The sequence below is a fragment of the Trematomus bernacchii genome, unplaced genomic scaffold (genome assembly GCF_902827165.1).
Source record: "Trematomus bernacchii unplaced genomic scaffold, fTreBer1.1, whole genome shotgun sequence".
In the NCBI taxonomy this organism is placed as follows: domain Eukaryota; kingdom Metazoa; phylum Chordata; class Actinopteri; order Perciformes; family Nototheniidae; genus Trematomus; species Trematomus bernacchii.
The window spans coordinates 2,116,180-2,139,065 of NW_022987332.1; the positions used below are offsets into that span (position 1 = coordinate 2,116,180).

General features: G+C 42.6%; 1 protein-coding gene across 4 annotated transcripts in view; it reads left to right on the forward strand.

Annotated features, from left to right (window-relative positions):
- Positions 1 to 1,792: 1,792 nt before the first annotated feature.
- ankdd1a (ankyrin repeat and death domain containing 1A) overlaps positions 1,793 to 22,886 on the forward strand; it is a 30,832-nt gene continuing 9,738 nt past the window's right edge. For all 4 annotated transcript variants that reach the window (XM_034127070.1, XM_034127079.1, XM_034127088.1 and 1 more), the window contains exons 1-11: positions 1,793 to 1,952; positions 12,445 to 12,548; positions 13,023 to 13,121; positions 13,873 to 13,971; positions 14,252 to 14,356; positions 14,801 to 14,899; positions 17,500 to 17,598; positions 19,881 to 19,979; positions 20,089 to 20,187; positions 21,778 to 21,876; positions 22,771 to 22,869. In XM_034127070.1, coding sequence (XP_033982961.1) covers positions 1,919 to 1,952; positions 12,445 to 12,548; positions 13,023 to 13,121; positions 13,873 to 13,971; positions 14,252 to 14,356; positions 14,801 to 14,899; positions 17,500 to 17,598; positions 19,881 to 19,979; positions 20,089 to 20,187; positions 21,778 to 21,876; positions 22,771 to 22,869 — 1,035 coding nt within the window. In that variant the 5' untranslated portion in view covers positions 1,793 to 1,918. The remainder of the gene's footprint in view (positions 1,953 to 12,444; positions 12,549 to 13,022; positions 13,122 to 13,872; positions 13,972 to 14,251; positions 14,357 to 14,800; positions 14,900 to 17,499; positions 17,599 to 19,880; positions 19,980 to 20,088; positions 20,188 to 21,777; positions 21,877 to 22,770; positions 22,870 to 22,886) is intronic.

Below are 22,886 nucleotides of genomic sequence, written 5' to 3' on the forward strand. Positions count from 1 at the left end.
ATTGTACATAGCACAGAACAAAGAGCTTGTAGCAGCACTTTTGGCTCATACTAACCCTTTTACAGTTAAATTTGACATTCAGATGTGATTGTATGAGTGGAACGTACTCTGTGATGTTCCACGCAAATTTGCGAGGATGTTTTCTAACATTAGATATCATTTTGTACTCTTTGATAAAAGTTGCTTTGGCCCAAATAAAAAACGGAAATTATCTGTTTATGTTGTGTGCTTTTTAATTCAGTTGTAGCTCTAGAAAGCATAAGAAATATTTATTAAAGAAATGCAAAAAATATATTTTCTTTTGGAAAAAATCCTGCTAAAGGTTTCCAATGTAATGCTAGTCAGTTTAATAAAAAAACGTTTTGAAATAGTACTGTATTAGTTAACATTTTTTGCAGCAATGCAGGTAAATGCGTAAGAAGTAAACTAAATACATGTAAAATACGTAGAATAGGATGAGCTGAAAACAGAATGTCAAAGGAATTTCTGTACAAGGATAAAACACTGCTTACTGTAGTAATAAATAATTAAATATGTGAAATGCACTTCCATACTCGGACATGGTCCATATGTTAAAACCATACAGTATATGGTTAAAACATTAAAACAATTATTTGTCGTTTAACTCTTCTCTGTTTGGCTTGACAGCATGGATGTATAATAAGAACTGGATACAGCGTGGGAGGCGGGGCCTCATTCATTCCTATGAGAGTTGCTCATTCGCGCATGATGATAAAATGGCCCAACTTTTGAGAGAGCGAAACGTCACAGATTACCCGGCATGCCTGAGAAGTACCCGTATGTGCGCTCATAGCGCATGCGCAACTTTAACCATGCCCCCCAAAATGCTCGTTCACATCAAGCACGTCAATTTGCGTACACGTAACAACACCGCACGTTCATGACAGCATGGTAATGGATTGTTATTATGATAGATTTGATATTAACGAGGCGGCAGTTAGCAGCTAGCAGTTAGCTAGTAATTATGCTAATTTACACATCAATCGTTATGTACTTTTATATTACGCTGTAACAGGATCTAGTGATATCCAAGCAACAGAGCTTCGATTAGCATGAAAGAATTATTGCACTGTATATATATGTATATATATATATATACAGTGCAATAAGCTTCTTAGTGCAATAAGAAGCTACAGGGACGTTAATCTACGTCGGTAATATTAACTTTATTTAATACAACATTTACGGTACAAGATTTAATCATACAGCCCATGTAGTATAATATTTTACAAATGATGAATTACAGCAAACATGTGCAATATATATCCATTATTACAGCTCCGTGGGCTGGCAGTAAGGCGATATGGGTCCGTTCTTATTGTGCATCCATGGGTAAAGATAAACGCATGTAGTGCTGAACACGTGACATGAACGTGCCGGGCGGCGCGGTCCCGTGGGTTAGATGCGCGTTCATAATGCAGAGGGAAATAACTCACAGAATAACGTTATTAGCACATTTTTACAACTTGAGGAACGAATGTTTTTAATAAGGGCTATACAAGTGTTCATACTGGGTAGTTTATTTAGTTTAAAAAAAATCATCCAACGATTTACAGACCACTCTTTCCCCATGTAAGTCAATGGGAAAAAGTGTTTCCGGGCCTGGCAACCAAAAGGAAGTGTAGTACCGCCGTTTGGCCAGCACGAATATTTTCATCTGAGTCCGGCGCACTTCCTGGGGGCTTGCTTGACAGATGTAACTGTTACTCGTTTTATTTTGAAGGTCTTGGCCGGAAGTCATATTTTCACAGTTTTACCGAGTGTTGCTTGACAAAAGTAACTGCTGTAGTCACTGGGTCCAGGCAGCCTCCTCTCTGCTGGTAAAGATACTACAGCTGTACAATGAGAGTAGGGGTGATAGCCCAGTCATAGGAGGTGTCTTTAAAACAGCTCAAAGATGGAGGACGACCTGGTGTCGGAGGATGATATCTGTGAGTATGAAACATGAAGGAGCAGCGGGGTTCTGAGGCGGGAGCGAGCTGTCGGCAGCAGGATGTCGGTGTGGAGCAGAGCAGGCAGAGAGTTTACTACACTGTCTGTGTTTTACACAATACATTATTTAGTTAAAAATTATGGACGCTAAATGTAACTTTGTAGCCGATAGAACTGTATGAGACGTTTTAACCACATGTTCTGTTACCTTCATAGTCTACAGTCCCGTTGTCTAATTTAATATCTCAACAATCTCATGATATGTTCTTCCTGTAATACTAGTGTATTAGACTACAGCGGGCCCGGTGTGCGAGATTAAATGTTTTTTTTAATTAACTGGTTTACAGTAGGGGGGCGTGGCCTTCGACTGAAATACACATTTCGATCGCTTCTTTTGTCGTTTACATAAATATTTTTGATATATTTGGCTCGATAGGAACACTTTGATGCACATTCAGTACGTGAGGTTGTGGTTACGATGGCGATATCCGGACGCGTACAGCGAGGACTACAAAAAGACAAACGAGGTGACTGGAGAGACCCTCCTGAAAAAACCAGCATATACCAGCATGGTGTTGACCAGCAAAACCAGCATATGTTGTGTTTTGGTCACTTGTATGCTGGTCTATGCTGGTATCCTGGTATACTGGTCACCAGCATAGACCAGCATAGACCAGCATACCAGCATAGACCAGCATACAAGTGACCAAAACACAACATATGCTGGGGTTTTTTCAGCAGGGTTGCAGGCTGATAAACTAGGATATCTGATCTCCGTGGGTCTTAATGAGGCTTGATACAGACCTCAGTCAGTATATACTATTTCTAAGCAAATGCCTACTATAATATGTATATTATATGCCTTAAAGGTGGGGTAGGTAAGTTTCAGAAACCGGCTCGAGATACACTTTTTGTTATATTCCATGGAATGCTCTTAACATCCCGATAGCAATGAATATCTTAAGTACTTTGACAAAAAATCCATAAAAAAATGTCATCTGTGGAAGCCGTAGTACTGTAAAAAGTACGACCAATCATTTTAGCCGGCCCGGCTAAAATAACTGGATGGCCTACCTGCCTGTCAGCCTTCCATCTGTGCACAAACTTATCTCGTGCCCTCATTGGTCATGTGCGCGTTCGTGTGTGTTGGAGGAGGGGCTCTATAAGGAAGTGGCAAATTTCCCCGGTTGTGTATTTTCAAATTCTAGCGATCTCGAGCCGGTTTCTCAAACTTACCTACCCCACCTTTAAAGTATACATTCGCTCACATTATAAATGATGGTCGGGTTGCATTTTTCTGGAACTTTTTAACAATGTTATTAGGGGCATTCACACCAAGTACTTTTCCCACAGTAGTTCATGAGAACTTTAGTTCATGAGAGCTCTTTTAGTTCTGATGAACTAAAGCAGATCGCGTTCACACCAAAATGAGTTCCTGGGGGTGGATTAGGCAAATGAGCCGCTGACGTCACTTCTTCTTCTTCTGCTTTGGGTTTACTGGCAGGCCGCAAACAACTTCACGGCGAGTACAGTAGGTGGCGGTATGCACCTTAAAGTTGCAATTCGCCAAAAAACCGAGAGAAGAAGAAGAAAAAAAACTTCCGCTTCCGCTGTATGCTTCTGTTTACCTTCCGACCTCAGACACGGTATGGAGTTGGCGTTTTGATGGTCGTGTTATACAGCTTCGTAACGGAGTTATTTAAGCCAATAACTCAGCCACAAATACAAATACAGATCGACCATTCAAATGCAATAGAAATGCTGAGTCGGAGGCGAAGGCGGTTAAGAAGCCTTAACAAAAGGATTGGACGACGAAAGCACACGCTATGGACATGTTTCGCCGTAGGACAGCTGAGGATGATGGCCGTTATCACGCCCAAAGAACAGCATTGGTACGTTCATTAAATCACATTAATACTATCTAATGTAGGATTTATGGAGTTATGTAGGGCTAATTTGTGTCTTTGTATGTGTTCCAGATATGCGAATACTACGGAACGCGTCGTGTCCCGCGCTCTCTCTGGGTGAACAATAGAACATCGGCCTGGTGGGAGAAGGTGGTGCCAACGTACACCAATGTGCAGTGGATCAAAGATTTCCGAATGTCCAAGGGCTCTTTTCAACTCCTCTGTATTCGCCTGGAAGCAACGTTGGGGAGAGGCATCTGAACAGCATGGAAATTGTAAATTGACAATAAAGCTGATCTTTTGTACAGTGCATTTGGTTCTCTCTTTTATTTACCACAGTCAACAGACACAATTACAATAGTGCAGACACACCTTAGTGCAAAGATTAAATGTCAGTATCAAAACAGTACTCATACTGTATATTTGTATATTAATATGAGTATATTATTATGTTAAATGTGTGTTAAAGACAATGGGATGAGGTTGAAAGCTCTTTAAAAAGCTTTTGTATACCATCTTTACTGTGTACATGTTAAGCATACACACCTGAAGAACTACGTTACACACACACAGGTTAGTCTGTGTACCGCTGCACTGCTGCTGGTTTAAACAAAGACAGTCATGATGCTAGTGCCGTGCATGTAGGTTCTCTTTTATTTATCAGCAGCAGATCAATAAGTGTCAGTAGTATCAAAACAATATAATAACAGTGGCAATATATATATATATATATATATATATATATATATATATATATATATATATATATATATATAATAACAATAGGTAGGCTCAGTAGCAGACACACCTTAGTGCAAAGTGAAGTGTCAGTATTAATAACAGTGGCATATATATAATCACAATAATACAAAATTAACTGTCCCAGGTGTAGGAAATTTGGGGTGAAGTGTCTTGCCCAGGGACACAACGACATGCTGACTGCAGTGGGGTTTGAACCTGTGCTCCCCTGATCCGAACACCAACGCACCAGACCACTGCACCACACGCCTCCCAACAAGTCATTGTACAGTTTATCAACGACGACGACAAGTTTTTCTTAATTTTTGTATTGAAGGCCTGTTGGATTTAATCAGCTCGCTTAGCACTGCCAGAAGCCCAGCCTGAAAGGTATTTTGTTGCTGGTTGTCCGATTCCTTTGCCTTGTGTGAATGCAGCAGCCGTTCGTCGTGCATCTCCTTGGCACGCAGGTCCTCATTCTCCTTGTTGACCATGGCACGGCGGTCCATCGCCATGATGGTGTCAAGGAAGCTGTCATCGCGTGCCCACTTTCCTAAGGAGAAATAAGCAAGATACAAGATCAGTTTAATCGCAACAACGAGACAACATTGTCCAACATTGGACATGGTGCAGGCAGGGACAGTGTACAAAATGCAGGTGTAAAGTAGAAGATAAGATAGATAGATAGGATCAAATAATATCAAATAAAAAATAAATATCAAAGTGCCCTTATTTATTGTTTTGTGCTTAATGTATGCTTGAACTTTGTTTTATAGGGATTAGTGGACATCAGTTAGATGTGTAACCTTCTTTCAAGGCCAGAGTAGTTACAGTGTAAGTGGATTGACATCTAACATAACATGGCTGAGTACAATTATAACAATCAATAAAAAAAAGGAAAAATAAATAGAATTTCAATTACATTTCTACTTAAATGTGCAAAAATATTAGAACATCAGTCTTTGTGGCATGCAGGTAATCAACTGTTTAAGCTTTTACCATTAACATGTAGAATGAATGTTGCAAATGACTTGAAATTATAGCAACTACAATGTATTGTTAGAGGTAGCATTATGTCCAGCTAGCATGCTAATTGCTAACGTTATATTATCGTTTTATCCCAGAGGGGAAAACTAGTTTCTCATCCTGAGAGAAACACCTCGCCTGAAACACACGATTAGTGCCATGAGTTAGTGAAGCAAATTACAGAACATTGCACACTTATTCACAAGTCAAAACGTGTTCATAGCGGGCACGGCTGAGAATAGCTAGCTAGCTAGATGTTGTTAGCCAGCTTGGACCTATGATAGCAAGTTCTAGCATGGCTAGCTCGATCTACTGAGCAAATAAAAGTACATCTAAGACCAGTATTGTGCAGATTAAAACAGTGCAGTGCATGTATTTTATTTTACCTTCGTAGTCGTCCCGACATGACTTTGCCAGGTCTGCTAACTTTGCTGAGCTACGGAAACTGCATTCAGTAGAAGCTTCTGAATGCGGCGCTTCGCGTCCTCCGAGTAAATCGCCAGAAGCGCCGACACATCCTCATCACTCCACCGCTCCGATGATTTATTTAGTGTTGCTATAATAACTGCTTTCACAAAAGTAATCTCTTCGGGTGCGCTGGCCGAAGCGAGCAAATACAATGGCCGCTTACAAAAAAAAAGTCAAACGGGCGTGGTTTGCATTCCGCACAGCCAATACGAACCAGACGTACGAACTATTTTCTCCCACAAGCAGGGACTGAAAAGTGGGTCAGACGAACTAATTTGAACTACTTTAGTTCCTGGGGCTTTTTGGTGTGAACGCAAATATATCGTAGTTCTGATAAACTATTGTGGGAAAAGTACTCCAAAGTACTCCGGTGTGAACGCGCCTAATGTAACAAATTGAGCTGTGGTGATATAAAATACGTCGTATTGATCCGCGGCACACTCATAACGCGCAGGGCTCGAGTGATTTTTGCTGTTGGGACTCGGGTTTCAAGGTTCAAGGTTCTTTATTGTCAAACTAACATAGCTACAGAGTAACTATGTCGTTGAAAATCTTAGGTCACAGGCTTCTCCAACAATGCAACACAATAATACAGATAAGCAGACAATATTAAAATATACTATATTAAAAGTAATACAAAAAGAAAAATAGTTTTAAAAAAAGTGAGAAAAAAAAAAGTGGAATAGTGCAATAGGAGTCTATATACAAGTTATTGGAATGATATATTAGATAATAGATAAATAATTACTAAGTAGCAGATGAATGTTATGAAATTGTTTCATCAGTTCAGTTGTTTAACAGTCTTATTGCCTGCGGGATGAAGCTGTCTCTGAATCTGGTTGTTTTTGTCCGGATGCTGCGGTAACGCCTGCCAGACGGCAGCAGACTGAACAGTTTGTGGCTGGGGTGATGGGGGTCTTTGATAATCCTGAGGGCTTTCTTCCTGAGCCGCTGGGAGTAAAGGTCCTCCATGGATGGCAGCGCCGTCCTGGTGATGTTCTCTGCAGTTTTCACCACCCTCTGTAAAGCCTGACGATTAAGGGTGGTGCAGCTGCCGTACCAGGCCGTGATGCAGCCAGTCAGGATGCTCTCTATGGTGCACCTGTAGGAGTATCGGAGGAAGAAGAGCCGCTGTCAAGCTTTCTTGGTGATGGTGGTGGTGTGAAGAGTCCATGTCAGGTCCTCAGTGATGTGGACCCCAAGGAACCTGAAGCTGCTGACTCTCTCCACCGTAGTCCCATTGATGGCGATGGGGGCGTGTCCCTCTCCCTGCTGCTTCCTGTAATCCACAATCAGCTCCTTTGTTTTGCTGACGTTGAGATGGAGGTTGTTATCCTGGCACCAAGAAGTCAGGTTTCCGACCTCCTCTCTGTACGCCGTCTCGTCATCGTCTGTGATCTGGCCGATGACGGTCGTGTCGTCAGCAAACTTCACGATGATGTTGGAGCTGTGTGTGGCCACGCAGTCGTGTGTGAACAGGGAGTAGAGGAGAGGGCTGAGCACGCAGCCTTGAGGGGCACCGGTGTTGAGGATCAGGGTGGAGGATGTGATGTGTCCCACCCGCACTGCCTGGGGTCTGCCCGTCAGGAAGTTCAGGATCCAGTCACAGAGGGCGCTGTTGAGCCCGAGGTCTCTGAGCTTGGAGGGCACAATGGTATTGAATGCTGAACTGTAATCAATGAACAGCATTCTCACATATGTGTTCCTCTGGTCCAGGTGTGAGAGGGCAGTGTGGATGGTGAGGGCTATGGCGTCGTCTGTGGACCTGTTTGCTCTGTAGGCAAACTGCAGGGGGTCCAGAGAGTCAGGGAGGGAGGAGGTGATGAATGATTTGACTAACCGCTCAAAGCACTTCATAATGATGGAGGTGAGCGCTACTGGGCGGTAGTCGTTGGGGCAGGTGATTTATTGTTTTTTTGGGGACAGGAACGATGGTGGAGTGTTTGAAGCATGTGGGGACTACAGACTGCAGCAGGGACCTGTTGAAGATGTCTGTGAACACCTCTGCCAGCTGAACTGCACACACCCTGAGAACACGGCCAGGGATGCCATCAGGTCCAGGAGCCTTGTGTGGGTTAACTCTTTTAAAGGATTTGCACACATCTGCCCTGTTTAAAACAAAAGGGCAGGGCTCTGGCTCCTGGTCCTTCTGTGCTTCTACAGCCTGGCCGTTCTCAAAACGTGCAAAAAAGCCGTTCAGCTCATCTGGGAGAGATGCGCACGCAGACACTCCCGCAGCACCCCCCGCTGCTCCTTTGTAGTCTGTCATTGTTCTTAGTCCCGCCCACATGTTCCGGGTGTTACAGCCTTTGAAGTCAGACTCCACCTTCTCTTTGTACTGTCTCTTTGCATTGCTAATTGCTCTCCGGAGATCATATTTAGATTTCCTGTACTCCTCCGCAGGGATAGTGCGCGATAGTGCGCGCTTTCAGCTTGGTACGAACCTCGCCGTTTATCCAGGGCTTTTGATTTGGGAATGTTCGTACAGAAACCTTCGGTACCACGTCATCGATGCATTTCCCAATGTAGCAGATGACCGTGTCCGTGTGTGTGTTGATGAGTCTGACTCCTCACTCGTCACTCCATGGCTGTACAATCCTTGTTTCCGGTCTATGCCGGGTTTGAGTCCAGCATGAACTTTTTTGTTATTTTCATGTCGATGGACACTGAATATTATGTTTGAATAGAGGATTCCTAATATTGTTTGTTTGTATTGGTATGCTGGTCTATGCTGGTATGCTGGTCACCAGCATAGACCAGCATACCAGCATAGACCAGCATACCAGCATAGACCAGCATACCAGCATAGACCAGCATAGACCAGCATACCAGCATAGACCAGCATAGACCAGCATACCAGCATAGACCAGCATACCAGCATAGACCAGCATACAAGTGATCAAAACACAACATATGCTGGTTTTGCTGGTCAACTATGCTGGTCTATGCTGGTCAACACCATGCTGGTCTATGCTGGTTTTTTCAGCAGGGCAAGCAGCATTTTAAAGTCTAAATATTCCTGCACATGCAGCAATGACATTTCTGCTGCTATCTTTGCAAAACGAGTTAACACTCAGTCACATCTTATCTGGATGAGTGCTGCAGAATACCGTTTTTATAAGGGATACATCATACATGTGTGTGTAGTCTTTCATATTAAACATGATCGCTGGTAGATAGCCACAGAAGTCGTAACACAGTTTACCCTGTGCGGATCGCAGTTTACCCTGTGCGGATCGCAGTTTACCTCAGCGGATCACAGTTTACCCTGTGCGGATCGCAGTTTACCTGAGCGGATCACAGTTTACCCTGTGCGGATCGCAGTTTACCTGAGCGGATCACAGTTTACCCTGTGCGGATCGCAGTTTACCTGAGCGGATCACAGTTTACCCTGAGCGGATCACAGTTTACCCTGGGCGGATCGCAGTTTACCCTGGGCGGATCACAGTTTACCCTGGGCGGATCGCAGTTTACCTGAGCGGATCACAGTTTACCCTGGGCGGATCGCAGTTTACCTGAGCGGATCACAGTTTACCCTGAGCGGATCACAGTTTACCCTGGGCGGATCGCAGTTTACCTGAGCGGATCACAGTTTACCCTGGGCGGATCGCAGTTTACCTGAGCGGATCACAGTTTACCTGAGCGGATCGCAGTTTACCTGGGCGGATCGCAGTTTACCTGGGCGGATCACAGTTTACCTGAGCGGATCGCAGTTTACCTGGGCGGATCACAGTTTACCCTGGGCGGATCACAGTTTACCTGAGCGGATCGCAGTTTACCTGGGCGGATCACAGTTTACCTGAGCGGATCGCAGTTTACCCTGAGCGGATCGCAGTTTACCCTGGGCGGATCGCAGTTTACCTGAGCGGATCACAGTTTACCTGAGCGGATCACAGTTTACCCTGGGCGGATCGCAGTTTACCTGAGCGGATCACAGTTTACCCTGTGCGGATCGCAGTTTACCCTGGGCGGATCGCAGTTTACCTGAGCGGATCACAGTTTACCCTGGGCGGATCGCAGTTTACCTGAGCGGATCACAGTTTACCCTGGGCGGATCGCAGTTTACCTGAGCGGATCGCAGTTTACCCTGGGCGGATCGCAGTTTACCTGAGCGGATCACAGTTTACCTGAGCGGATCACAGTTTACCTGAGCGGATCACAGTTTACCCTGGGCGGATCACAGTTTACCCTGGGCGGATCGCAGTTTACCCTGGGCGGATCACAGTTTACCCTGAGCGGATCACAGTTTACCCTGGGCGGATCGCAGTTTACCTGAGCGGATCACAGTTTACCCTGGGCGGATCGCAGTTTACCCTGGGCGGATCACAGTTTACCCTGGGCGGATCGCAGTTTACCCTGGGCGGATCGCAGTTTACCCTGAGCGGATCACAGTTTACCCTGGGCGGATCGCAGTTTACCTGAGCGGATCACAGTTTACCCTGAGCGGATCACAGTTTACCCTGGGCGGATCGCAGGTTACCTGGGCGGATCGCAGTTTACCTGAGCGGATCGCAGTTTACCCTGAGCGGATCACAGTTTACCTGAGCGGATCGCAGTTTACCCTGGGCGGATCGCAGTTTACCTGAGCGGATCGCAGTTTACCCTGAGCGGATCGCAGTTTACCTGAGCGGATCACAGTTTACCCTGGGCGGATCGCAGTTTACCCTGAGCGGATCGCAGTTTACCTGAGCGGATCACAGTTTACCTGAGCGGATCACAGTTTACCCTGGGCGGATCACAGTTTACCCTGTGCGGATTGCAGTTTACCTGAGCGGATCACAGTTTACCTGAGCGGATCACAGTTTACCCTGTGCGGATCACAGTTTACCTGAGCGGATCACAGTTTACCCTGGGCGGATCGCAGTTTACCTGAGCGGATCACAGTTTACCCTGGGCGGATCGCAGTTTACCCTGGGCGGATCACAGTTTACCCTGGGCGGATCGCAGTTTACCTGAGCGGATCACAGTTTACCCTGGGCGGATCGCAGTTTACCCTGGGCGGATCGCAGTTTACCCTGAGCGGATCACAGTTTACCCTGGGCGGATCGCAGTTTACCTGAGCGGATCGCAGTTTACCCTGTGCGGATCACAGTTTACCCTGTGCGGATCGCAGTTTACCTGAGCGGATCGCAGTTTACCCTGGGCGGATCGCAGTTTACCCTGTGCGGATCGCAGTTTACCCTGGGCGGATCGCAGTTTACCCTGTGCGGATCGCAGTTTACCCTGAGCGGATCACAGTTTACCCTGAGCGGATCACAGTTTACCACAGCTGAAGACTTCTCCACGCTGCTTTCAAACTGTGAGTTAACAATGTAAGCTTCACTTGGAGGCTGTCTGAAGGTGTACACAGGTCTCAGATGGACTTGGTATCACATTAAGAACGATATTCAGTAATAAGTCTAGCAACAATAGCTGGTTTAAATGATTTATTTGAGCTCGCAATGTTTTGAACAGACATCCCCAGTCACCTCGTTTGTCTTTTTGTAGTCCTCGCTGTACGCGTCCGGATATCGCCATCGTAACCACAACCTCACACACTGGTACTGAATGTGCATCAAAGTGTTCCTATCCAGCCAAATATACCAAAAGATGAATGTAAACAACAGAAGAAGTGATCGAAATGTGTATTTCAGTCGAAGGCCATGCCCCCGACACATCTGCCTATAAACCAGTTGATTAAAAAAACAGTTAATCTCGAACACCGGCGCTACGAGGGGGCAAAAGGGGGCATTGCCCCTCAGTTGTATCACCCCTCACTTTGAGCATCATTCATCCATCAATAAGTACAATAAATGTCACAATTATTAAATAACTTTAAATAATTATTTCCCCCAATACACGTTACTATGTTTACATCAGATATGTGGGCAGGCAGTCAAGCAACGTGTAAAAAAGCCTCAACCCCAAGTGAGCTTGTAGTCTTAATTAATGTTAGCGTGTGTGCTTAGCTGTAAACACAGTTATTCGATCACTGGGCTGTAAGTCGACAATTTGTTTAGTTGAGGACAACCATAGTCTTTATATCCTAGATAATGATCAGCCTCAACTCTATGGGCCTGTCATAGACTAATATTGTTTTAAGTATGTGTGTGTATGAGCACTGCGTGGAGGGTTTTGGGAAGTCATCCACTGGATTTATAGTGTTAAATTCAACAGCGTGTCTATATATGGTTCAGCATGCAGCAGTGGGGGACTGTCTGTGAACATCATCCAGATCCAGTGCTCCTTGACAGTACATTGTATAGTATTAAAGCCTGAGTCTTAGACATCAGAAATCACCCTGTGTTGTTGCTTTTCGCTGCCCTGAAGCACCCCCTGATAGCCCTCCTTCCTTATCTCTCATTGCTGACAGTGCTGTGTTCAGAGAAGGAGTTCCATGATGCTGCACGGAGGAACGACACAGGGAAAATGCAGGAACTCATCAAGAAGGGCGTTAACGTCAAGGCCAAAAACAAAGTAAGTCTGCTGAAGGAAAGCACTTTATGTGGTTTCATGCCTTACTTATAAAATAACATTTTAATAAAATACTGTAGTTAGGCAAAAGTAATTTGAAGTTCTCATTCTGCACCTCCCACTTAAGAATAATATTTATTAGGCTATATTATTGGATTGTAATTATTGATAAATGAATATTATATATAGACTATATATACAAGAGCTGTAAAATAAATATGTATATCATTTTTATATCTGAGATGTAGTGTAGTAAAAGTATAAAGTAAAATGCAAATACTCGGGTGAATGACAAGTAGTGCAAAATGAAAGAGTAGTACTTTAAATGTAGTTAGTCAAAACCACTGCTTACTGGCTAAGGTGATAAGTAGAATTTCATTGCATTTTTTAACAGTATTTTAGTGTGTTTGTTGGATGCAGGAGTTCTCTGCCATGTTTCTCCATAGATATACTGTATATATATCTCTGTATTGACAGATTGACCGTAAGGCCCTGCACTGGGCAGCCGGAGCGGGGAGCGAACGGGCTCTGCGGATGCTTCTGGAACACGACACTGAAGTGAACGAGAGGGACTCGGTGTGTGAATACGGCTGTAATGACATCCTAATGACAATTTACACTGAATTCATTCATTCATTCCCTAGCATAAAAAATAACAATATATCCCCGAAGAATGATTGCCGTTTTAGTTTGTTAATAAAAGAAAAAGAAAAAAATTGAAAAAGATGTGTCTGTACAGAAATACAAAATGCCTTGTAATGCCTTTACTCCCTAGTCATTCTAACAGAACATTTTCAATGACAATAGTCCCAAAACTATATAAAACATGTATTGAAATGAATTGATTATTTGAGCTTATGAGGATACATGATTTGCCGCTTCTTTACCATTTTCACCCAAAAAAGTGTCTTATTATACACAAAGGAATTGAATAGATGGAAATAAGGAGTTATTTAGGAACAGCCACATCAATGCTGTAGCAAATGGGACAGTGTGACGCCAGTTGCTATGTTTTCTGAGTAGAACATCCCAAAAACACAGAGCAAACAACTACAAAACTAAATTATGTTCACACTTTATTTAAACTCACATACTTTTTCCACATAGTAAAGGGTTATGAGCATGTGCAAATGGATGCAAAATAAGAATGTGGGTACTCCACTTTTGACATGTTCAGGGCACTTACTCATTAATAAACCTTTCTAATATAAGGCAACAAATCCACCACACATTAGGACAGAGACAGACCATGACCAGAAGAGAGTATACTAGTTTCTACACCTGTACTATCAGAGCTCTGCTGACAGTTCTGAATGTTTTTCCACAGTTTGGCATGACCGCTCTGCTCCTGGCCTCCTGGTTTGGTCACCTTAAAGTCCTGCAGATCCTGGTGTCCTGTGGAGCAAAGCTCAACAGTGAGAACAAAGTGAGAGCTGCTTCATTTCATCACAACTCCACACCAGAACTATGAGATGTGATATCTGTGTGTGTGTGTGTGTGTGTGTGTGTGTGTGTGTGTGTGTGTGTGTGTGTGTGTGTGTGTGTGTGTGTGTGTGTGTGTGTGTGTGTGTGTGTGTGTGTGTGTGTGTGTGTGTGTGTGTGTGTGTGTGTGTGTGTGTGTGTGTGTGTGTGTGTGTGTGTGTGTGTGTGTGTGTGTGTGTGTGTGTGTGTGTGTGTGTGTGTGTGTGTGTGTGTGTGTGTGTTAGGATGGTCTCAGTATGCTGCACTGTGCTGCCCAGCGAGGCCACATCAAAGTATTGGAGTTCATCATGGAGGACCTGGAGGACATCCGGCTGGACCGAGTTGACAAGGTGACTCCTCCTAACCTGACACAATTTAAAGAGGCCCTATTCTGCTTTGGGCTGTTCCCTCTCCTGTAGTGTGTTCTATATGTTTTGGTGCATGTAAATGGTTTGTAAAGGTTAAATCCCTGTGCTCCATCACTATATAACACTTGCGCTTCTATAAGCTAGCGCTCCAACGCATTGCATGTGATACGCTAAGGACCGGGATGTCTCCAAGCGGTTGACCAATCACAACAGAACAAACCAGCTAACCAATCAGCAGACTAGGCTCTCTGATTTTCTGAAACAGGAAATATTAAATGTCTCCATCCCATCTTTCTTTCCATTTACTATGACTGATAGTTTGTTGTGAGAATATCAGCAATAAATGAAGGTGAGTGGAACATAACCCTTATGTTTAAACACTGTGTGTGTACACTATATGTGTTTATAATATCTGTCTCTCATCAGTCAGGGAAGACTGCGCTTCACCTGGCAGCTGAACATGGACAATTTGAGGTGGTGGAGTTTCTGATTGGAATGGGCTGCACACATGGTCTAAAGGACAAGGTATAGTAACACGCACACGCACACACACGCATCAAGTCAGTAATTATACCAAGCCTGTCACCATAACTACTTTTGTTTTACGATTTCATTGTCCCATAAGTAATTACGATAATATTATTATATATATTATTGTCATTTTTAAGCAAACAGGCTAACACTGTTCAATCGTTAAGAGATCCAATATTTATTTGTTGGGTTTCCAAAACCGCACCCCAGCTAATCTAAAGTAAGCTGGAGTGCATCCATCATTCATGATTTAAAGGCTTCTTTAAACAAACCGCATACAGCAGGATGTGTTCTGATGTCATATCCTGTGTATACTGCCAGCTTCATGATCCTGTTAGCTCCAGCAGCTTTAAGTATCCCAATGCCAGTCTTCACTGAGGAGCTGAGTGAGAGAAACGCCACGGTCACTAGTGACGTGTACTGTGTAGCACAGGGGTCACCAACCTTTTTTAGGATGAGAGCTACTTTCACAAAATAAAACAAGTCGGGGGCTACTTTTACTCCTCTTTTTTTTGTTTTTTGCAGTGTATATATTTAGCACATTTTAACATTATTATATGCTGACCTTTAACCTTTGTGTGCTGTTTGGGTCTGTGGGACCCGTTTGCAGTGTTTACTAAAAGAACATGTATTCAATTTAATTATTTTAACTGCTTTATTTGGGGGTGGACCTCACCTCCTCTAGGGGGGACCTCACCTCCTCTAGGGGGGTCCTCACCTCCTCTAGGGGGGTCCGGGGGCATGCAGCCCCGGGATCTGGTGCACTTTGAGCACAACATGAATTGATGGAAACAGCTCTCAACACTCAGATGAAAGGGAGCTGTATACTTTTCAATAATCCAAACATCTTTAGAATATGATCACAACCAATAACAAATAATTTATTCTTATCTTATGTTACCTAGTTAGCATTCTTTCTTTCTATTTATGCATATTTTATATATTATATATTTTACTAATGACTCCCCTTTTAAACTGTGTTTTTTACTGTCCTATAGTACACATTGGAATGATTTCTTACTTTATCTATATTAAATAGATAAAGGTATGCTCTCTCTCTCTAGCTCTCTCGCTCTCTCTCTCTCTCTCTCTCTCTCTCTCTCTCTCTCTCTCTCTCTCTCTCTCTCTCTCTCTGTCTCGCTCGCTCACAGAGGCTGTGTGCTCCTCCGTGGCGATGACGGCTTGCGTTAAAAAATAAAATAAACATATTTGTAAAGTGGGGGGACACAAACGGGATTTCAAAAAGTGGGGGGGACATGTCCCCCCTGTCCCCAGTGGAAATTACGCCATGCGTGTGTGTGCGTCAAGTGCAATAAATATGCAAGTTGCAACACACACAGAGTAAAACTCTGCCCCTCATGTGTTGTAAAGGCTGGCACGACTAGGCTGTTCAATGGGGCTGATGTGTTGTGTAGATTCTGCCAGAAGGAAAGGTTCAACTCCTTATGAAGCGGTGAGCTGCCGCTCCACATTGCTTTCACAACGCTGGACCCGCAAATCAAGCAAGAACGTGATTGGTCGATATTCATTGTGGGGTGGGGGGAGGAGGGGTGTTAGATAGATATAGAGTTGTAGTAAGTAGATAGAGTTCGCTATGATTGAGGTTTCGTTTATGCATAGGGTAGATTCTTTTAATTACATTTTCTTTTTTGTTTTGTGTATTTTATACATTTTGGATTTGCTTGGCGAGCTATTTTTAGAACATGCCCCGCGGGCGACTCACGTTGCCCCTGCGGGCGACTACGTGCCCGCGGGCACCGCGTTGGCTACCCCTGGTGTAGCACATACAAATGCCACCAGAGTTTATTTTTTTTATCTAATAATATTTAATTTATTTAGCCAATATTTATTAAAAAAGTAATGTTACTTTTTACTGTGATATCATGAAAAGTGTCTTTCAAAATAAAATGTGAATAAAATTCCTCTAGTGTGCTACGTTTTTTTCTGTGCATGTAAATAGTCTGCAAAGCCTAAAAGATCCCGGTGTTCCCTGCCTGAAACGCCTCCATAGGACTCCTTTGTTTACTTCAGGAACATAGTAACACTCGCCGTTCTAATTGCTACCACATGGTACGTGATAGGCTAAGGGGCGGGACATCTCTAAGCAGTTGACCAATCACAACAGAGACGGCCAGCTAACCAATCAGATCAGACTGGGCTCTGGTTTCAGACAGAGGGTGAAAAGAGGTGCTGCAGCTTTCTGTGAAAAAGAAAGTGTGTGTGTTGGACCGATACTCTGTACTGACAGATATTCTGACCTTTGCAAACATTGAGAACCTCTTGATTTAATCCTACCAGGTGTTAAAACTGTAAAAACTGTTCTAGCTCAGCAGAAGAAGAAAAAGATGATGATTTGGTAACATTTATGCTTAACTTATTGTTCAAAAAGCCAGCTTTTGCGGTAGTAGTATGACTGAAACTTAAAAGAAAAGAACAAACGGCTGAGTTGGTGTGTATAGAAACTGTTTACTTCACTTTTTTGGTTTCTACTATAAAGCAGTAATCAGCCCTCTGGATGTGTGATGGTGTTTACACTGTGTGTGAAGAGGAAGTGGAATGGCTCTCTGCTGTAATGTGTTATGTCTGGACTACAGGAAGAGAACACTGCCATGCACCTCGCAGCACGGAGCGGGCACACACACATCCTGCAGAAGATGGTGGAGATGGGGGTGGACGTGGACGAGAGGAACAAAGTGAGTGGAGCGGGCTGCAGACCTCAGACCAGGCCTCACTTGTGTGATTGGGTGATGTCTGATTTTTTTCAACCTTACTTTTTAATTTGACAGAGTTTGTAAAATATCTTCAGCTTGTGTTGTTGTTGTTAGTAAACAGCAGAGGTGGAAGAAGTACTCAGATATTTTACTTTTATACTTTACTTACAGTAACATGAAACACAATCAAAAGTCCACACAAACATCAGCGAAACAGGTTAACTGACATCTTCATACTGTCTAATTATTCTTTCTTGTTGGATTTCTTGCTCATCCTCTCCATTTAAAACGAATACTTTTTGTATATTTTCTGGTAAAAGTAGAAATACTACAGTATAAACAATACTCTGTTACAAGTAAAAGTCCTGCATACAAAATCTTACTTGAGTCAGTACAAAAGTATTGGCATCAAAAGTACTTATTGTGAGTAATAGCCCATATAATAATAATTGACTGAATAAACTGTCTTTTGATATACATATAGAAAACGTAAGAGCTGCAAAGGCTTTCACTTCATGAATCATGCAGGAATACTACACTGTGGTTTACCTCACAGCTGTTAGTACTCTGCTGATGATCTGTGGTCCAGGCACTACTGGGCACACAAAGGTTACTATAGTTTAGACTCTTTTAAACAACCTTTAAAAACATATAATATTGCAGCAATATATGGCAGTCCATACAGGAAGAGAAACACTTTGACACGCTCAAACAACCGCTTCACTCGTGCCGTTTAGTTTGAACGTTTATTGCAGGAAAAAACAAGCAAAAATACAATACATCCAAATACCAATAACCTTGAATATGATGACGAATGAAATTGATGGTTGAGGACTTTACAGTAGAAAATTGTTGTAAGATTGAGGTAGAAACTTGCAGTCAACAGAAAGTTTTCTTCCCGCCTACACTGAGCCGGTAAGCACTTACTCCGCCCAAACTCCAGTGCACGGCCACCACCAATACACCAAAAATAACACATTATAAATAAAAACACATACCGGTACATCTTAAATTTGGCTCCTACAGTACATACAGTATAACATTAATGAAATATTTCTCCAAATACCTCCTGGTCAGAGACTACTTGACTTTAGTAAAGAATTTCAACAAATTGGAGATAATTGACATCATTTGTGTCAATATCTTTACGGATTCATAGAAGATTAAGACAACAAACATCTGATATAAAGAATAAACTCCCAGCTGTACTCAATACAAAATGCTGTCTTTGGTAAACACACAGGAGGAGGATTGGTAGACTGTTTTGTTTAGAGGCTTCATGCTAAGTAAGAGAATTATATCAATTAGACTAAAACCTTATAGTGATCTGCTACAAAAATATTAAAATACATCAAAATGTGAATGGTACCTGTCAGACCTCTACTTAGGCTGATGCTGCTTTCACATGCTCCTTGGACAGTCCAATTCCCTGATTTTGAAAATCTTCTTCGGACTTTCTTGTGTTTGTGAGTCTTGTAATGTTGAGAGTTTTTTTTATCAATTTGCTCCGAACGTTATACAACACGTCGATTTCTGCTTTTCGAATTGTTGTTCCTTCCCAATGTGAATACTTCCAATCGGGGACATTTTTTCGAATTTATTCTAACACCACATGAATGCAACACAAATTCCCTATCTTACAATTTTGACAACATATTGACTCATAACATAATTACTGTGTCTGCCCCGTGTTTTGAAAAGGCTCCAAAATGTCATTACTCCATTTTCCTTTGCTACACCCTTTCACGTAGTTTCATGAAAATACTGCCTGTCGTTTTCCATTAACCTGCTGACAGTTTGCTTTCACTGAAAACACTGAAACATTGACTTTATTTAAAAGTATTATGTCAACGAATTTCACAAAACTATATTAGGTTAGTTAAAAGCAATACTATTAAGTTTAATCTTTTATTTAAACTTAATATTATTGCATTCACCTAACCTAATACATTTATGTGAAATCTGTTGACATAATACATTTAATAAAGGTCAACGTTTCAGTTTTTCCAGTGTTAGTCCACATTGTCAGCTGTGTTCTCACTTGATCCCGCTTCATGTTTTCTTTTTCTCTGATCATATCACTGGAATGGTAAACTGACCTTGTGTTCGGCTCACTGCTTGGACATAAAAGGCTCTTTCAAGTTGTCACTTATCTCTGGTAGCCATGATTTGTTGACATTCAATCAAATAATCAAACAATTGACTGACTTCACCTGCAGTCAGTGTGGAGCGCTGTGCACTGACACGCTCGCTCTCTGTTCCAGGAAGGCCTCACAGCGCTGCACCTGGCCTCTGACGGAGCTCACTGTGAGTGTGTCCGGCTGCTGCTGGAGGCCGGCTGCGAGGCCAACGCTCTGACTAATGTACGCTCTGTCCACTCAATGGCATATTTCATTTGCAATAAACACATCATATTGTGACTTTTTAAAATCTTTCCACAGTCTAAAACTATCTTCCTTTTCCTGCCTGCAGAAGAACATGACTGCCCTTCATTACGCGGCTCAGCACGGCTTTGACAGAGAAGCCAGTCTGCTGCTGGAGGCAGGGACCCACAGAGACGCTGTGGACAGTGTAAGGATGCAACACATTTATTAGATTGTATGATGGAGTAGATGTAGATTTTCTTTAAAGAGCATCGCCAAGCCCCCCCATACAGTATCTCTCAACAAAATGAATGATCCTACTCTGCTTTATCTGAGTTCTGTTCTTATAATTATATGTATTTTATGTCTCTTTTATTTTGCATTTATTTTATCTTTGTACATTTTTTTTTTTTATTGAATTATTTCGAAAATTCTTATTTTCTCTTTTGAATTGACTTTTTCTTATGTCATGAAATGAACCCTATGTATTTGATGTCATCATTTCTACAGGTTTATTGCCAAGTACGTTTACACGGTTTACACATGCAAACAATTTGCTCTGGTGTGTTTAGGACATATATTAAACACATGTTGTAACACAAATTGTAAGAAAAGGACCAAGGAATAGGACAACTAACAAATATTTAAAAAATATATTATAAATATAAATATTTACACATATTTTAAATAAACAAAAAAACATATCGTATAATGTGAAAGATCAAATAAAGTCCTTTATGTGCAGTATTGGGATGTAAAGTAGAGTGCTGTGCAGATTGTAAAAGAGGTAGCTGTGTTTACACATTTACAAGATTAGTTCATAGGATGTGTGCATTCATGTAATATGTGAATGTACAATAATATCATATACAAATTCTGTCATATAAATGGCAACGAGCATTGATATACAGAAGGTGAAGAGCCGAGGCGACCATGTTTCTGAGCCGTCAATAAATGTGACTAAATCACATTTTCTAACCTTTACGTACTTTGTAAAGCTTTACAAATGCTTGGATGAAAAGTAGTAGTGTCATATATTTTCTATATACATGTTAGAGTGATATTACATACACACAAGCACTATGTCTGTCTGTATGACTGTGCCATGTGACGTCCTTCTCTGTTCAGTGGGGGGGAGAACATGCAGCAACCACTAGTTAGCATCACCAGCAGGGTTATTACCCCCAGTGGCAGTATCACCATCACACTGTGGCAGAGAGCATTGCATTCTGCTACCCCCTCCCCTTTATATAAACATCCCTCCCCCTCAGATTCCACTGGGGGACACTAGATGGATGAACATAAAGCTACACATACAAACTGCACCACTTACCGTAAGATCGCCTCATTTGCTACAACAAAATCTAACCCTTTCATAAAAAAACGAGGCAATGCTTTATTCACAAGTGTACTCTTTTAGATATTTAAAATGATTAAATAAAACTTATTTGGCTAAAAGGATATTCCAGATATTCAAGGTATTCTTATTCTGTTCAGCCTGTGTATTGTTGACTTTAGAAACCCAAAACAGTTATCTAGAGTGAGATGGAGAATTTGAGTCGATAATATCAAAAGACAAAATATATTTTCTGCTTCTAAGATTCCCACATGTCTAAAGAATAATGACTAAATAGGGAAAAATGTATATTGGCAAGAGTACTTGACATAAAATCACCTATCCTGACACCAAAAACTTGGTTGCAGGCCATGGTGGGTCCTCTGTGTTGACATGTTTATTATCAGGATCAAACTGTGCATGCATATCCATTTAAAGGATCTTTCTTTGTGTTTGGAACAGCAACACAACACAGCTCTGCACCTCGCTGTGTTCCACCACCATGCAGAGGTTCTGCGGCTGCTCATAGGCGCTGACTGTGACCTGGACCTCGCTGACCGTGTGGGTACACACTGCTGACTCTGACCTGTGCATGTTAAAGGGAGGGTCTGGATATTATGAGGGGGGTTGTATGAAGTTAATAGATTTCATGGGAAGTGGAGCAGGATGAACCCAAACGCTGGAGACAGGAAGTTAAACAGAAAATACCCTAAAGTGTTGGGGATCCAGGCAGGTCAAGACGAACAGAACTTCCCATTACATGGCATACAAGGATCCGGACAAGACTCACAGAAAACCAGGATTTTAATAAAAGCTGAAACTAATGAGGGGATAAAGTGCAGGTTTACAGGAGGTCAGGTGATCGCAGGCCCAGGGCGGATGGGGAACAGGTGAAACGAATAGGTCCAGCACGGACAATCGAACAGGCGTTAAAACACAGGTGATAAAAACAGATATATTACACATAGAGAAAATGTCCAAATAAAACAGGCAACAGGTCAAATAAAATAAATAGGATCTTCACACTGATCCATAGTCAGTGTTTCAGCTACAGTAGATGGATATTGGCACGCCCTTGGTTTCGAGAAACACACAGGAGTTAGAGCATGGAAGCTAAGCTCTGTACTGCTGTACACGGGGGAGCAGCAACATGTATTTTAACACCTAATTAAAAATCAATATCATATAAGTGTACGCTTTATTTGCACTGCTTTACCCAGCTGTCAGGGTGTGCCAGCTATCATTCACTGTAGGCAATACACTGACTGTGGATAAGTACCTCAACAACCCCACTTTAAAACATCCATACTATCCCTTTAAACAATCAAAGCAGTTGGCTTTTCCGTATATGTGTGAGATCCATGAGTGCACACTCACAAAGACATGGAGCTAGTTCTCAGAGCGACATGGAGGCTACAGTGCATCACTCTCTGATATCTGTGGTGTGCTCCTCAGAGACAGCAGACTGCGCTGCACATCGCAGCAGAGCACGGCTGGCAGGACCTGGCTGAGATGATGCTCATCTCTGGAGTTGACCTCAATCTGACCGACAAGGTACCTCACAGCACAAT